At 41.4% G+C, this 18064-nt stretch overlaps 2 protein-coding genes across 3 annotated transcripts; both read right to left on the bottom strand.

Annotated features, from left to right (window-relative positions):
* Nucleotides 1–470: 470 nt before the first annotated feature.
* Nucleotides 471–7314, bottom strand: LOC121548165 (calmodulin-like protein 4). Its single transcript, XM_041859514.2, has 5 exons — nucleotides 7233–7314; nucleotides 6987–7017; nucleotides 6395–6535; nucleotides 3831–4019; nucleotides 471–769 (listed from the first exon to the last, which is right to left on the bottom strand). The coding sequence occupies exons 1-5, from the start codon at nucleotides 7233–7235 to the stop codon at nucleotides 672–674; spliced, it is 462 nt and encodes a 153-aa protein (XP_041715448.2). The 5' UTR covers nucleotides 7236–7314; the 3' UTR covers nucleotides 471–671.
* Nucleotides 7315–8116: 802 nt separating this feature from the next.
* On the bottom strand, nucleotides 8117–17659 carry LOC121548164 (ceroid-lipofuscinosis neuronal protein 6 homolog). 2 transcript variants are annotated; one of them, XM_045209978.1, is made up of 8 exons: nucleotides 17564–17659; nucleotides 16312–16429; nucleotides 12499–12597; nucleotides 12048–12236; nucleotides 11746–11801; nucleotides 11039–11161; nucleotides 9156–9441; nucleotides 8117–8433 (listed from the first exon to the last, which is right to left on the bottom strand). In XM_045209978.1, the coding sequence occupies exons 1-7, from the start codon at nucleotides 17620–17622 to the stop codon at nucleotides 9171–9173; spliced, it is 915 nt and encodes a 304-aa protein (XP_045065913.1). In that variant the 5' UTR covers nucleotides 17623–17659; the 3' UTR covers nucleotides 8117–8433; nucleotides 9156–9170. The 2 variants fall into 2 exon arrangements, with proteins under 2 accessions (XP_045065913.1, XP_045065914.1); XM_045209979.1 differs by having other exon boundaries at nucleotides 8117–8464.
* Nucleotides 17660–18064: the final 405 nt, after the last annotated feature.

Below are 18064 nucleotides of genomic sequence, written 5' to 3' on the forward strand. Positions count from 1 at the left end.
CGTGTAATTTATGCCATAAATGAATGGTGTGTGTGCAAAGAATTCACCTCCAATTGCAGGCTACAGCTGCACACTATTGACACAATATGCAGTGTGTGTGCAAAGAATTCGGTCCTTCCTACATAACTATTATTTTTTTTAAACATACATTCCTACTAATGACGTTGTATAATTTGGTTACTATGACATGTAAATATTGACTTAAATTGTTATTGTAAAGAATATTGTGGGAGGAACAAACAACTTGCACAACTTTTTAGTTCAATGGTATGGCTGAAAGAGCTTGAGTGATTGCACCATGTAAACTACATTTATAAAATCCTACACCTAGAACACAAGTTCAACAAACAGTTTTAAACTCAAAATCGAAAAGGGATAGTTGTGTTTATTTTGTTTATTTGAATCTCCATTACCTGTTGCACATGCAGCAGCTACTCTTCCTGCAGCAAGTAAAATACAAACCCTCAATAAAAAATAAAAAAAGATTCATCCATTTAATTAATCAAATGCACTTGTATAAATGATAGAACGTAGCCTACAATAGATACAAACCTAGATGATCAATAAATTATGTGCATGGAGGTGGTTGGGTAATGCTCAGTGCATGCATAACCAGGTCCCTTCCATGACCATGCTTCCCTATCATAAAGGACGTCACCTCCTCCTGTCCCTCAGTAATCCACTGACGGTAGTGTCACCATCCTGGTGAACTCCTCGTAGTGCACCTTGCCATTAGACTTCACGTTGGCTTCTCTGAACAGCTCGTCCACTGCAAATTTTAGAGGGGAAATAACTTCATGTTAATTCGCTGATTTAGGACCAACCACAAGTATGTTACCAGGTAGAATCGTTAAAACATTTAAAGTGTTTTATAATTTGCAAATTGACACAAGATTCAGTTAATGTATGTGTTGACACATGAGAATGACTTGACCCACTGGGCACAGATGTCAATTAAATTGAATTGAAATGACGTGGACACAACGTTAATTCAACCAGTGTGTCCAGTGGGAAAGCTGCCATCTCAATGTGTATTTCCATAGGGTCTCTTGAAGGCACTGGGTGTCTCTCAATGGTCTAAAGTGGCCTTGTTTCTCTATTTCCCCCATCTGCACTAATTTAACCCTTTACACTCCTGGGAATTGGCCTATATGGATAGGGCTACATTGAAATGTTTCTTACAGAAGAAATATGAAAATCATATGCATAAACATGGTAGCAATGAAAAGGGAACAGTTTAGAGATTATGGGGAAATTGTTAGACTAAAAAGGTGAGGACACAGCAGTTCACCTGACAAGACTGAATCCAAACCTTACACTGTTGATTTTATGTGCATTTAAATTTTCTGTACTTTTTGCCACATTTGTTGTTAACGAAATCTGAAAATACTCTGGATACATTCAGTAACATGATAATAATATTCCTGGAAAATGTGTTGTAGGTGCAACACAAGACAGAACAATAAGAGGTTTGAGTGAGAGGTCTAACTGGTGTCTAAGTGGCCACACACCTCTCCAAAGTGTGCACATTTCCTAAGAAATGTCTATGCACTTTTATGACTCATAGAAAAGGCTTCAACTGTAAGGTGCTTTTTTGAGCTCTCCTAGCTGTGCCGTTGAAGAATTAGAGCAAGCACACTTGTAGGTATTTTGTTTGGAACACAGCCCAGCATCCTCGCAATCACAGTTATTGTTGTTGTTCACGCAATCCAAAAACAGTCCATTATAAAATCGCAATCTGGGTCAGGTGTGAATCATTTGAAAGCATGTTCTATTGCCAACATGACTATCTAAGTTATGAAATACAATATTAAAGTGTTAGGCTTTGTCGTAGTAAATATAATTGGTTATAGATTGGTCTGACTAAAATGTTGTGCAAAGACCCATTTGGAGCCTGTTTTCAATAAATGCTGTTTTAGGTCAGAGATCAAAGGACAGAGGAGAACACCATATCTCTCACCAGATGACCTAGTCTTGCAGGAATGCGATAATAGGACAACACCCCCTCTCCGGCCATAAACCACCAGATACTCCCCACCACTTTCTCTTGACACACACCAATATTTCACTTTCACGCACACTCATTCTCAACTCCTCACGAGTTCCCTGGACACACACAAACATTTCATTTGCACGCACACTCATTCCACTCCCCTGTCTACTGGTCGGGTGCCAAGGGCAGAGGACTCAGCCGTGCACCAATGGGGCATCTGCTCTGGACAGAGCAGACCCGCCTCCTACGCCTCGGGAACCAATCAAGGGACTAGAAGAAGGACCCCTTCCTTTATGTTACATTGTATAAAGTAATGCTGTAAACTCTGTTTATGCATCCTTCTCAGCTGACACTAATAGAGTGCTATATGATTAGGTCCATGCATGTTAATTAGCAGGATCCCATGCATGTTAGCTAACAGTAACAGATATCTCTGTGTTTAATAAACTGCCTTTTGCTTAAGCAAATTCCTCTCTGTCTAGCGTCGATGGTTTTGTACTTCCTCTCCTAATTATGTGTTCACCAACAGCTTTCACAATGCAATTTAGGGAAACATATCGTAATTTCGGTGCGCATAGACGGGTTAGCTGACAACGCCACGAAAATGATGCACGTGATTCAATGGGGCAGAAGTCTGTGTATTGTTGTCATTCTGGATGGTCAGATATCTAGCAACAATGAAAAGCTGCTGCCATGAGCGGAATCGTAGGTGGCTCGTTTCAGCTAGTTTTATCTTGTTCTTGATACCATGTCTTGTTTTGAGGTGTTTGGACTGATGTCATGTCTCTGCTAATATGGCAAAAAAATCGCTAGCTAGCTAACCAACAACTGTAACAATGTATTTGAGAGAAAAGTGCTCATTGTGCAAATGTATTTGTGTTTTCAATAAATACAAATATATTTCACACGTTTCAACAATCTAAGAGCACCCCGTCTGTTTCGCCCCATAGTTGCGCTGTTGTTGCTAAACAACCAACCCGTCTATAGAAAGGAGTCATGAGTGCATTCAAGTGCGTGTGCCGAGGCAAATGTTATTCACTGTAGACAAACAGGCTCATTCTGTTCAAAATAACCCAGGGTATGACGCCATGTCATCTTGTAACTATACATCAAACATAGTGATCATAAACAAACACTGTATATGAAATTACATTTATGACATGGAAATGTGAAGTGCCCATTTAGACTCACTGGTGTTAGGCTTGCATGTATGACATCAAACCAGTATTTATTATAATCCTCAACGTCTCATCTTTCAAAATACATAGAGCCCTCTTAATTTACAACATTTCCCTCACGCACACAACGAAACATTTTAAAAAGTTGCCCAATTACCGGGAGGGATGGGGCAACTTCTTTTCGCAAGCAGTGCTCAAGTTCAGAATGGCTGTCAGTCAAAACCGATACAGCGCTGTGAAGCGCAGAGCCAGAGCTCTGACGTCATGTATAGAACGTTACTGTCCAGACAGACACTGCGTTCCAATTTAGGCGTTTATCAGTGCCCAAATCTGCCATTTTCAACCCGTATACGGGTACGAGTGTAAAGGGTTAAAAGAGCTGGACTGATGAAAACAAATACCAGGAAAAGGTATACCAGTTATATTTTACTTTTCTTTTTAACCTCAGTGCAGATGATGTATAAGAGATTGTAAGAAGGAGCCAATTCAGACTGTCAAGCTGCACTTTCAGGGCCAGTTTCCCCGACCCAGATTAAGCCTATCTACTACTCCTGCATTAAACAGCATTTTAAATAGAGACTCCATTAAGCATTATATCTAGTCCGGTCTTAATCCATGTCAGCTAAAACCCATAGTGATAGAAACACATTGTAGGCTACCTTCTTTATCAGTTAGCTTCTCTCCTAGCTTGGTGAGCTTGGTCCGGAGCTCAGAAGCCAGGATGTAGCCCTTGTTCTGCTTGTCCGTCATCCTCATGGCCTCCAGGATCTCCGCCTTGGGGTCCTCCTGCTGGATCTGCCGGTGCATCATGGTCAGGAAGGTGGAGAAGTCCAGCTCGCCCTTCTTATCTGGAGAAGGAAGGAGATCCATAGAACTAATCACCTGCAAAGGGCACCATTGATCCAAAGTAGGCCTAAATGCTGCTGTTAAAGTGACTGGTTACCTGCTACATGGCCGAGTTGTGGTGTATTTTCATACAACTCTACTGAGCATTGTTGATTATTACTTACTTCTTCAATCAAATCATTAGTTAGGGCAGTGGATTGTGTCAATGTGGCTGCGTTTACACAGGCAGCCCAATTCTGATATTTTTTCCATGAATTGGTCTTTTGACCAATCACATCAGATCTTTTCACATCAGATCTTTTTCAGAGCTGATCTGATTGGTCAAAAAAATCAATGAGGCGAAAAAAATATCAGAATTGAGCTGCCTGTGTAAATGTGTAAAAGAATGAACTGCAAATGGGCATAAAGTTCAGAGTAACAGAGCAGACACACTTTTTGACTCTCAGAAAGACATTCAGTTCTATGTTGTTCTCAGGAAATTGGGGATTGATGGAAAAAAATTATGTTGAGTCAAACGTGTTTTAACCAAAGCCATTTTCACATTACCAAATCAGTTAATTGGTTTGAATATTTCTCAGTACTTCCCCCAGGTTAAAAAGTTCAGTGCAGCAATTATGAAGAGCTGAGAGAAGATAAATATATGTTTTAATGTAATAAATGGAATTGGAACAAGCCTGGACAGATTTCAGCTAATGTGTAGGTTACACTCAATGTGACAACAAGGTGACATTTTCTCCCTCCACCCACCTCCCCAAGTAGCAGCTTGCCTGCCTGTTAAATCATTTACAGCCAAAACCTCACTACCATTCCTAAACAGTACAGCTAGATCACCAGGTGTCTAGAGCCACTTCAATATTCTAATGGCTTCCACTTTCCTACTTGTTCCCTTCATCTGCACTGACCTTTAAAAAAATAAAATTGGGGGGAAAAGATGTCATGGTAACGCAGATGAAGAGAGGACGTCACTCTAGACCCCTCAAACTCAACCAGTTCCAGTGGGTTGTTTCATCTTTCCCCTCTAATCAGGGAGTGATTTAGACCTGGAACACCAGGTGGGTGCAATTAATGATCAGGTAGAACAGAAAAGCAGCAGGCTCCAGACCTCGTAGGGTCAGAGTTGAATACCCCTGCTATAGACTACTGAGATGCCCCCAGGGTAAGTCACTCTAGACCATGGCTCTCCCAACCCTGTTCCTGGAGAGCTACCCTCTTGTAGGTTCACTCCAACCCCAGTTGTAACTAACCTCATTCAGCTTATTAACTAGCTAATCAATCAGTGCGCTAGTTATTGCCCTACAGGACGGTAGCTCTCCAGGAACAGGGTTGGAGAGCCCTGCTGTAGACTACTGAGATGCCCCAAGGGTAAGTCACTCTAGACTACTGAGATGCCCCCAGGGTAAGTCACTCTAGACTACTGAGATGCCCCCAGGGTAAGTCACTCTAGACTACTGAGATGCCCCCAGGGTAAGTCATTCTAGACTACTGAGATGCCCCCAGGGTAAGTCACTCTAGACTACTGAGATGCCCCCAGGGTAAGTCACTCTAGACTACTGAGATGCCCCCAGGGTAAGTCATTCTAGACTACTGAGATGCCCCCAGGGTAAGTCATTCTAGACTACTGAGATGCCCCAAGGGTAAGTCACTCTAGACTAATGAGATGCCCCCAGGGTAAGTCACTCTAGACTACTGAGATGCCCCCAGGGTAAGTCACTCTAGACTACTGAGATGCCCCCAGGGTAAGTCACTCTAGACTACTGAGATGCCCCCAGGGTAAGTCATTCTAGACTACTGAGATGCCCCCCAGGGTAAGTCACTCTAGACTACTGAGATGCCCCCAGGGTAAGTCACTCTAGACTACTGAGATGCCCCCAGGGTAAGTCACTCTAGACTACTTAGATGCCCCCAGGGTAAGTCATTCTAGACTACTGAGATGCCCCCCAGGGTACGTCACTCTAGACTACTGAGATGCCCCCAGGGTAAGTCACTCTAGACTATTGAGATGCCCCCCAGGGTACGTCACTCTAGACTATTGATATGCCCCCAGGGTAAGTCACTCTAGACTATTGAGATGCCCCCCAGGGTACGTCACTCTAGACTATTGATATGCCCCCAGGGTAAGTCACTCTAGACTACTGAGATGCCCCCAGGGTAAGTCACTCTAGACTATTGAGATGCCCCCAGGGTAAGTCACTCTAGACTACTGAGATGCCCCCAGGGTAAGTCACTCTAGACTATTGAGATGCCCCCAGGGTAAGTCACTCTAGACTATTGATATGCCCCCAGGGTAAGTCACTCTAGACTATTGATATGCCCCCAGGGTAAGTCACTAGACTATTGAAATGCCCCCAGGGTAAGTGAGGGGACCTTGATGGCATACCTATCTTGTGGACCTGCAGGTGTCTGTCGATCTCGCCGAAGGTGGGACTCGTCCCCAGACAGCGCATAACTGTGATCAGGTCCTTGGCTTCAATCTTCCCCTTGCGCTTCTTGTCATACAAGGAGAAACATTCCTTGAACTCTACAGGGGGAAAAACATGCAAATAATGCACTGAGGTTCTGGGTAAAAAAGAAACTATGACTGTGGAGAAAAAAATAATAATCAGGATAATATATTCTAAAAACAGTGCATATTACAATGTCAAAATGCATTCTAAAAACAGTGCATCAAAATGCATTCTCCTCACTCCAAGGAGGCAATTAAAACGTTCTTGTCTCACTCCAAGGAGGCAGTTAAATGTTCTTGTCTCATTTCGACAAGTGTAGAGGAAGAAATAAATCATACTTTTACCCTCAAATGGGATTCTTCTTTTCTAAAATCCCTTTTTTAAAGACATTGCTCTCAAAGTTAGTCACAATATTTTACTCTACTGTTCAATATCAACTTATTGAAAAAGACTGACATTATTTATGCCTCAAGTGACCTCTCACACACCAAAAGAAAAGCTAGCAAACAACATAGCACACCTTACCGTTGATCTGAGTTCCTGACAGGAATTTAGCCTGAGAAAAACACAATACACCATGAATTGGCTTAAACACAAATTATTAAATGGAAATTATTAAACAGAAAACACACAAAAATACACCATGAGTTGGCTTAAACATGTACAGAAATTATTAAACCGAAAACACACAAAAATACACCATGAGTTGGCTTAAACGTGTACAGAAATTATTAAACAGAAAACCCCAAACAATGAAGTGGTTTTTCATACCATGTCTGTCGTCGGAGATCTCTCTTCCTGTAATGCCACTGGCTCACCTCACCTGTCTCCACACCCGTCTGCCTGCCCGTTCTAAAGTCCAGTACAGAGTACATGTCATTTAATACCGGTTGCTGTGGAAACCGAGATAGTGGATCCAAGGTATCATATTATCCTCTCCCTTTCTCCTCTCTCAAAGAGCTGTGATACTAAACACTATCTATTGTCTGTTATGACAACCAGGATATGTTAAACTACACAGTGTGGCCAGTAGCAGACGAGTTACAGTATACGGAAATTGTAGTTACATTTAAAAAGTAAAATTCTTCAATAAGATAAGTAACTTTGTCTATATTAGAAGTAGGCGTAAGTATGATTGATCTTGCCCAACTAATAGAACTCCCGCATTCAATTCAATACCTTGTAATGTCTAGTGAAAGGACCGATGACAGGATAGTGACGACAGTGAATATATACATTTCCTGAGGTAGCTGCAATATATATCATTACCACTAGAGGTCATTGTCTATCAATCCAGCCATGTACTAGTACGGCATATATAATAATTTGGTATGTGGATACCCCGCTACATCTGGCATGTACTCTGTATTCCCGCTCAATTGGTAGAGCATGGTGCTTGCAGTGCCAGGGTTGTGGGTTCGATTCCCACTGAGGACCAGTACGAAAAAGTATGAAAATGTATGCACTCACTACTGTAAGTCGCTCTGGATAAGAGCGTCTGCTAAATTACTAAAATGTCAAATGTAAATCTGCTATAGGAGACATATGACTTATTTCAGTATGGAAAAACCCTGATGATGATGATATCTGTTATACCTTATAAGCAAGTAAAGTTAAACATGTCTTCAAAGCTCATAAACACAATACACATAAAGTGGAGTAAGAAACATTTATTACAAAAATGATCTGATTTTCAAATGTTTAAACAACTTACATGAAGCAATCCAATGATGTTCAAGTACATACGACACTGACCTTTCTTTGAGTTCATTTCAAAGTTTGGCTCATTTTAAATGAATACTGTAACATTACATACTGTAAGATGGTCATTGTCATGTAGACGGGGTTGGGTGCAACTGTAGAAAAGAGGGGCCTGTCCCAGAATGCACCACAACACTGTGCTTGATCCACACTCCATGTGGCGCTTGCTGATGATGTCATTCCACCATTTGGGAGCAGATACACCATTTATCTGGCGAAGGAAAGTTTCAGACCTGTAAATTCTACAAAATGTAAGATATTGATGGAGTCCATTCAGTCAATATTAGTCCATTCCACAGGAGGGTGGCGATGGAAGGACGGCTCATAATAACTTTCCTTACTCCATGCAAACCTAACCTGGATAACTAATTGTTAACACAAACTAGCATCATCATACTGGCTCCCAGGCTAACACAAACTAGCATCATCATACTGGCTCCCAGGCTAACACAAACTAGCATCATCATACTGGCTCCCGGGCTAACACAAACTAGCATCATCATAGTGGCACCCAGGCTAACACAAACTAGCAATGTCATACTGGCACCCAGGCTAACACAAACTAGCTTCATCATACTGGCACCCAGGCTAACACAAACTAGCAATGTCATACTGGCACCCAGGCTAACACAAACTAGCATAATCATACTGGCACCCAGGCTAACACAAACTAGCATCATACTGGCTCCCAGGCTAACACAAACTAGCATCATAGTGGCACCCAGGCTAACACAAACTAGCATCATACTGGCTCCCAGGCTAACACAAACTAGCGTTATCGTACTGGCACCCAGGCTAACACAAACTAGCATCATCATAGTGGCACCCAGGCTAACAAAAACTAGCATCATAGTGGTACCCAGGCTAACACAAACCATCATCATCAAACTGGCACCCAGGCTAACACAAACTAGCATCATACTGGACACTCACCTGTTGTCACTCCCATCATTGGCTGTCCTTGACGTGTAACGTGTAGTAGGACCAGGGTTCGGGGACGTACAAGAGACCGGGATATTTCTTACGCAGCACTGGGTCGCTCCACAGCCAGGCCACCCACACGGCGACCAGGCACATGGTGACAGAGAAGCTGGCGAACAGAAAGTGGCCGTTGGCGTCCGGGACCGAGCCCTTATGTCGCTGGTGGATCACGGTGGCTACCATAGCTAGGAAGGTGAGGAGGAAGAGTTGGAAGATCTGACCCTCTGTGACCAAGTACCTGAGAGGGTGTGAGAGAGGGGCAGAAGTGAGAGCTGCAGTCAAGATACTTTCACTTTCTAGAAGAAAATACTTCCAAAGAGTTGAGCCACGCTTCACACAGTGAAATGTCCCCTTACTTCAGGTACTTACAGTATGACATAAATCACACAATGGAGTACAATTAACAATTAGAATTCAGCAAACCTCTATTTATTTTATTTTATTTCACCTTTATTTAACCAGGTAAGCCAGTTGAGAACAAGTTCTCATTTACAACTGCGACCTGGCCAAGATAAAGCAAAGCAGTGCGATAAAATCAACACAGAGTTACATATGGGGTAAAACAAAACATAAAGTCAAAAATACAACAGAAAATATATATACAGTGTGTGCAAATGTAGCAAGTTATGGAGGTAAGGCAATAAATAGGCCATAGTGCAAAATAATTACAATTAGTATTAACACTGGAATGATAGATGTGCAAGAGATGATGTGCAAATAGAGATACTGGGGTGCAAATGAGCAAAATAAATAACAATATGGGGATGAGGTAGTTGGTTGGGCTAATTTCAGATGGGCTGTGTACAGGTGCAGTGATCGGTAAGGTGCTCTGACAACTGATGCTTAAAGTTAGTGAGGGAGATAAGAGTCTCCAGCTTCAGAGATTTTTGCAGTTCGTTCCAGTCATTGGCAGCAGAGAACTGGAAGGAATGGTGGTCAAAGGAGGTATTGGTTTTGGGGATGACCAGTGAGATATACCTGCTGGAGCGCATACTACGGGTGGGTGTTGCTATGGTGACCAATGAGCTAAGATAAGGCAGGGATTTGCCTAGTAGTGATTTATAGATGGCCTGTAGCCAGTGGGTTTGGAGACGAATATGTAGTGAGGGCCAGCCAACAAGAGCGTACAGGTCACAGTAGTGGGTAGTATATGGGACTTTGGTGACAAAACGGATGGCACTGTGATAGACTACATCCAATTTGCTGAGTAGAGTGTTGGAGGCTATTTTGTAAATGACATCGCCGAAGTCAAGGGTCGGTAGGATAGTCAGTTTTACGAGGGCATGTTTGGCAGCATGAGTGAAGGAGGCTTTGTTGCGAAATAGGAAGCCGATTCTAGATTTAACTTTGGATTGGAGATGCTTAATGTGAGTCTGGAAGGAGAGTTTACAGTCTAACCAGACACCTAGGTATTTGTAGTTGTCCACATACTCTAGGTCAGACCCGCCGAGAGTAGTGATTCTAGTCGGGTGGGCGGGTGCCAGCAGCGTTCGATTGAAGAGCATGCATTTAGTTTTACTTGTGTTTAAGAGCAGTTGGAGGCTACGGAAGGAGTGTTGTATGGCAGGGATCATCAACTAGATTAAGCAGCGGGCCAATTTTTTCTTCAGCAGATGGTCAGGGGGCCGGAACATCATGACAAATAATTTGTAGACTGCAAATTGACCTCAAGAAGCCCAAACAGATATGACTAAAACAATAATTTCAAAACTTGCTTACATTTGTATACGATCACATATATCTTGCTACAGATTTCCAAAATTAAAATCACTTGGAGCTGTTTTGCTCAGAAAACTTTACTCAAGTCAAAATAAGGAAGTAATGAAGAGACTGACCAATAGTAGAGGGCACTGGGTCCGAGCAGCAGCCAACCAGACAGGGGCATCGTCTTATCCTCTTTGACGTGAGTAAAACAGCCGGTGAAGTAGAGGAAGAGGATGATGAAGAAAGGAATATACCTGGAGGTAGAGAGAACTCTGTTGAGAACTACTTCATGTCAACTTATTACACATATTGAACTTTAATAATGTTTACATACTGTTTTCCCCACTTCTGATGTATATAGTGTATTCTAGTCCAGGCTCATCCTATATAACTACTGCTGTACACACCTTTTCTATTCATATACTGTCCATAATCTCATTGTCTATACATACCAACATATACATACATATTTATATTCCGGACTCTGACATTGCTCGTTCTAATATTTCTATATTTCTTAATTCCTTTATTTAAATTTTTGGGACTTGCGTTTATTGTTTTGTATTGTTAGGTATTACTGCACTGTTGGAGCTAGGAACATAAGCTTTTCTCTACACCCGCAATAACATCTGCAAAGCATGTGTACCCGAACAATAAAATTAGATTAGATTTTTAGATATACAGACATAAATACATCAAAGCAACTAAATTTGAAAAACGGTCAATGTTCAACCACTTTAAAACAGGTTTTAAACTAAGTTATAATATCAACCAATTCCAGTTTTACGCAGAAGAGAATATCCCATTAAAAGAAATTACTACATGATCCGATACCTACCACATTAAATGTCCCAGCTGTTCATCATAAAAATAAAGAAGTTCAAACGAATCAATCTAAAATAAATAAAATAAGAAACATTTTCAAACATCATCAGCATTTTTTTGTTGGTTGATATAAAACAGCATACATTTGAGCTCTACCAGGCACCATGCGTTCATTCATCTCGGTTAACCCACAACTATAATTTTGCATAATTTGGTCAGATTGTATCAGAGGGGTTGGGTAAAAAGCAGAAGACACATTTCCATCCCATTTGGACTAACGAAGTATATCTTATATAATAAAAAGGTATAGCCTACCAGTGTAGCAGGTTTGAGGTCTTTGATGATGGGGTTCTCTCTGACAGACAGGTGGAGCTGGTAACCGCTCAGCAGGAGACGGTGGTTGATGGAGTCTCCCACCAGGTGGATGCTGGCGCCCATCACAAAGGTGATGATGCTCAGGTACACAGCGGAGCGAGGCAGGGCCCTGGGACTCCGCTCAATCAGCTGCTCAGAGAGGGACGAGAGCACACACACATTAACGGGCATGTAAACACACACAGTCAGTGCGTACGCACACACACACACGCTTAGTATAGCATGTGCATCACAAAATTCTTCAGATTAATTAATTAATTACATATTGAAATAGATTTTTTGGGACACATTTTATTGTCACTGTAGCTTCTTATAGGCCACCTGTGATTGTGAACAAACGGTATCAACCAGCGTTGCAGTTTGTGTTTGGTGGTTCCAGACAGTCACCCACCTTGAGCAGTAGGAATGGCGTGATGACATTGTAGGCCATGTGAAAGTAGTCTCCAGCACTGGGTTTGTTCAGGGGGAACCACTCCAGAGGGAGAATGATCTAAATGAAATCATGGATACAACACAGGGTTGCATTCATAGATTTGAATGCTGCTATAACTAGGCTATTTGTTTGTTACACTTCCTTATTTACTCAAATATATTATTGTAGCAGGGTGGTTCCACGCCAGGACAGCACGAAAATATTTTGGGTATCTCAGATTGTTCTGGCAATTCTCACATAGAAACTTTATTGGAAGGGAAATATGTTAGACATGCTTTTTACATTTGTATCAAGGTATTCTTTTGTTTTTATCATGATGAAAATGCCTCCTGTAAGAACCTATGATCCGTGAACCGTACATGATACAGACAATATCTTGGTGTCATTATACTTATAGTGTCAGTGGGCTCTCTGGTACCTTTGAAGATATTACCCATTTTATACACAGAAATTGACAATATAGGTCATTAAGAAATCATAGCCCTCTTTTAGGATTGCACATTCAGCAAATCACCAGCAGAGGAAGTTCCATTTGAATCCATTTTCCCATTCACTGTGTTGGTAATAAAATGTATCATAACTTCAAAATTAGCAGACAAACAACTCTGGAAATTTGATGTCCTTACATGCTGACCACACCGCTCGCGTCGCGTGTAAATAAATGTACACATACGTGTTTTTCAAATCATTGCACCGACACTGCTCGCGCGCCTCAACGAGTGTCTGCGTAGCCAGGCGCTAAAATAGAACTTGGTTCTATTTGTGACGCCTGACGCGCTGCAAGTCCCACCTCTCCCATCGGTTTTTAGGAGCATATACCCACGTGGGTGATTGAAAGATGAGAGGTCCACACTCCAGTGCAGTTGGTGGTGTTAATGCATCTTAAAGTTGGTTGCCAACCGCCATATAAAGTCCATAGAAGAAGAAGAAGCCTGAAAGAGGAGAGATTACTAGAAACAAACTCTGTTTACCCTTTTATCTATGGATTAATTGTCGGAGTAGAGAACCTTGTGGATTTCAGGTAAAATAACAACCCAATGTTTATATCCCAGGACAAATTAGCAAGCAACAGCAAGCTATCTAGCTAAACTGCCATAAATGTTTAATGCTTTTCGACCTGTCCCCAAATTAATATAGTTGGTTCAGAGTTCGTTTTGATATTTCAACCTGGGTGTCCTGATCGCGTCTGGTGTGGTCGGACAAAATCAACATGCGCACGGTGTGGTCTGGTCAGCATGTTAGAGTATATTTTTCCAACCAATGTCTTAAAATTAACAAAATCAAAAAGGGTACTTATGAGATATTTAAAATGTTTATGTTGATTAAATAAATGTGAAGAATTGCATTTCAGAATTTAGACATACTCCATATTAGTGATAAGGGGTATAAAAAAATCTACAGTTACATATCGCAATATTATTGTGGCCGATATTATATCGATACTTTGAGTATAGATCTGTAAAAAATATAAAACTCTCCAAAACTCAGGTATCCTATAGCTTGTTCTCCATCTTTTTAAATAGTGAGCCAACATGTTTTCAGCACTTTTATTTCCCTGACTGATCAAAACTCATTTTCCCATGCTCTCTCTTATATCTCCGCACCAGACATACTGTATCAAATCGCAATACTTATAGAATCGTGAGAATCGAAATACATATCGTATCGGCACCTAAGCATGGTGATAATATCGTATCGTGAGGTCCCTGGCAATTCCCTCCTCTATATGTTAGAGCACACACTAAGGAGTATAATGACACCAGGATGTTGTCTGTATCATGTACGGTTCACGGATCATAGGGTCTTACTGTAGTGGAAGAATGAGAGAAGGTGATACTCGCGACTAGCGACTTGCTGTCGCTGAGGCCCAGCATGAAGACTCAATCACGATTTATGACATTGTTTGGATGGCTGACCATTCGTGGGCTATCACAGGGGTCAAACACATCTTATCGGGGGATCACATGGAAGTCCTGGGGTCACTGACGCCAGGAGAGGTGTGAAGACTGATGAAACTTGAATCGACTAAATGAATGTTACCGTGTGAATTAAATTGTCATGTTTGGATTGTTTCAAGAGTTTATAAAACGCTACAAATGTTTATGTTTTATTGTACTTTAATTGGTATGGATTTATTGTTATAGGGAAACTTAGGTTTTGTTCGTCGGATGGCGGATAGCTCAAAGAGGAGCGACACGGGTGCGCTCCTATAATTTAAATTCAGTTGATTAGATTCGAATCTGGGTGTGTTTTCCTGTCTTTTGTTTTTACTAGCAAAAGTGCAAAGAAATGTTCATTCAGGTTGGGGGTGAGTTTGTGCTTGCATTTGGTTGAAAGGACAGTGAATTCACTTATACTTTGAGAACTTGCTAGCAAGCTCCTGTGTCACACTGCTTTTTCTTTTAGAGATGATTCTGAACTGAAGACACGTGTCACCACGTTAAGCCTATTGGGGACAGTCATTTTCTCGGAATATTCTGGAAGGTATCATGTCCACTCAATTGTTTGAGTGTTCATTATTTTGTGACTAATACATTCTATTAGTTGAATTGAGTAAATGCATTCCTCGTTCTACAGAGTAATTATTTGATTGACTATACGCTCATCATTTAGGTCTATTGACAGTTGTTATTTTCACTATACACGGCACATTCTTGGGTTCCACCTTCACGTCTCTGATCTGCTTGCCTCAATATATTAATGCTAGAACATTGGTCGCCAGGATAAGCTAGTCCCCTGTAGCTCAGTTGGTAAAGCATGGCGCTTGCAACGCCAGGGTTGTGGGTTCGTTTCCCACGGGGGGCCAGTATGAAAAATGTATTCACTCACTAAACTGTAAGTCGCTGTGGATAAGAGCGTCTGCTAAATGACTAAAATGTAAATGTATCTAGTCTCTTAATAATTTGATAACGGTGCAAGTTAGACACATGTTCATTATATTTTCATACTGAGAGGAGATGTAATGCTCGCTACCATGACTAGATTCCTCCAGAGACGCACAGGGCCTGTTGCATTTATTCACATCATATTTGCGTCAGATTGATCAATGTAATTTATTATTATGTTCAACATAATTTCTACATAATGGTTGTATAAGTTCAACCAAACTACATTACAGCAGGCATGTATAGGTCTAAAAAGGGCTTACATTTCGTATAGATTAGCTTGTTTGTTACAATAGTTCAAAATGGTGTGGCCAAACATGTGAATGAAAGGGTATAGTTTGTGCATCATAGAAGTACACGTTTATCAACCTATTAGAGAGTCTATCAAATCATGTTTGATCGTGTTCATTCATTATGATTTGTTATGACAATTTTAAGACAACATTTGTCATGGAATCTAACTCTAAATGACTCCGTTGACAAAGACCAACACAAAGTTAACCTGCACTTGAGTGGAGGGACTGGAAATGTGCAGCAGCCATCCCTGTTCAAATACACCTCCACATGAACCTTATATGGTTGACTAAAGTAATCCATAATGGATTTGTGTCAACAATAATTTCCTTCAAGATGTATTGCATTGTTATGGAGTAACGTACTCCACCCAGTGTGGTAAGCTTATCCCTCTTTGGGATATGAGGTAGCCTAAAATGGCTACTTTCATCATGATTTTCTCAAAAACGGTTTGTGATATAAATGTAAAAAGCATGTCAAATATCCTTCACCCCAATGAAATTTCTATGTAAGAATTGCCAGAACAATCTGAGATACCCCAAAATATTTTCGGGCTGTCCTGGCGTTGAATCGCCTAGCAGTTTGACCATACCATTACAATGGGCCTTCCAAAGTCCAGTACCCAGTTTTGCACTGTGAGATAGAACCACAGGTCAAAGTGGAACTGTGGCCTCTTCATTGATGACCCTTTTGGCTTCGACCCTGGTTGGCTTTAGATAAAGACACATTGTGAAGTATGAATTCCCTCCAACTCCAAAACAACATTATACAGAATGACAATGTATGAACAAGACATTAAGCCAATATGTGGGAATGCAACAGTGCTGTGGTAGGCCTTCACCTAAATGAATACACTTAAATAACATTATAATTATATTTCTGTTCATGTAGCCTACTGAATTATTCATCACTATTATTATGTTGTTTTTGTTGGCCATGATCCTCCGAGGTTAACGCCAGTGGGGGAAATAGGACGAGGACATGTAAATAAATACGATACATGTTATTCAGTGGGCTGTTTGCCACGGTGGATACGCTGTCCAATGCATTCCAAGCCATCTGCTTGTACAGGTTCCATCTGTTCCTAACTCTCTGCTAATGATAATGGGCAACATAAAAGCCAAGATACACAGTGTTGTATAGCTGTGTTTGACAACCTTCACAGCCGTCATCGTCTGAAAGCAGTACAGGCTGACAACTTCCCTCTTCTTTCTCATATGACACTGACCATGAGCACATTACAAGGCGAGAAGAACTTCAGCCAGCAAGCACAGGCAATAACTAACCTAGTTTAGAAACCAAGGGGGCAGTTTTGAGTGGCAGACTGATTATGCCTTTACAGTATATTTCCTACTGAAACTGTCTGACAGTAGCCTAGCAGACTAAACTTCACGGTGAAGGAAGTTTCTGATAAACTTCAACAGAGTGCAGCCCGAGACCAGGATTTGTGGAATCTAGCTCTGACTACATCAATTCGCCCATGTCAATACTTCAAAGAATTTAAATTATGAAACGCCCACCTTGTACCCATGTTTAAAACCACTTGAAGCTGATTTCCTGGTTTACAGTGTTTTATGTCCCAGTTGGGGAACCCTGTCTTAGAGCAACAGCAATGAGCAAACAGTCAGTGGTTGTTTTTGATTAACGTTTAATATAAGTATAGATTTCAGTAAGCAAAGAAAGCTGTTTACGTTTCGTTTATAGACAAATGCCCGAGACACCTCGGCTTATCAGGGCGACTCTTTAGACACGCACGGTGCCTTCCTACCAATGGCCCGCTAGATGGGAACATGAAATACTTGCCGATTATATAAACACGTGAATCACAAGCAAAATTTTCAAACCTGGGGTTTATTGACGACTGGGACGCATTGCTTTGACGTTTCCGTACCGCCGCCTGCATTCTCTTCTCTTCGCGCGACGAAAATTCTTCTTCTTCTTCTTCTTCTTCAGTGGGGTTTATCGGCGATTGGCATCCAACATTATGGTGCATTACCGCCACCTACCGTACTGGAGTGTGGGCCAGAGACAGGGAGAAACTAAATCCTACCTGCCAGCCCCGTTGCTCTTAAAAAAGATAACAAAATATTTGACACTATATCTAATGACGTTCTACTCAGTATCATCTTTAAACTCATTTCCTGTATCCCCTTCTCCCTCATACTGGATCTCAGCCACTCTCTTTTCCTCTCATACTGCCCACACCGTATCAGTACATGCTCCACTGTCTCTGTTCCCTGGCAATATTCACACTTTCCTGTTGGATTATTTCCTATCCCATTTAAGGTCTTATTCAACCGGCTGTATCCCAGCCTTAGTCTTGTAAAAAATAGCCTCCTCTCTTC

The sequence above is a fragment of the Coregonus clupeaformis genome, chromosome 32, assembly GCF_020615455.1.
Source record: "Coregonus clupeaformis isolate EN_2021a chromosome 32, ASM2061545v1, whole genome shotgun sequence".
Lineage (NCBI taxonomy): Eukaryota > Metazoa > Chordata > Actinopteri > Salmoniformes > Salmonidae > Coregonus > Coregonus clupeaformis.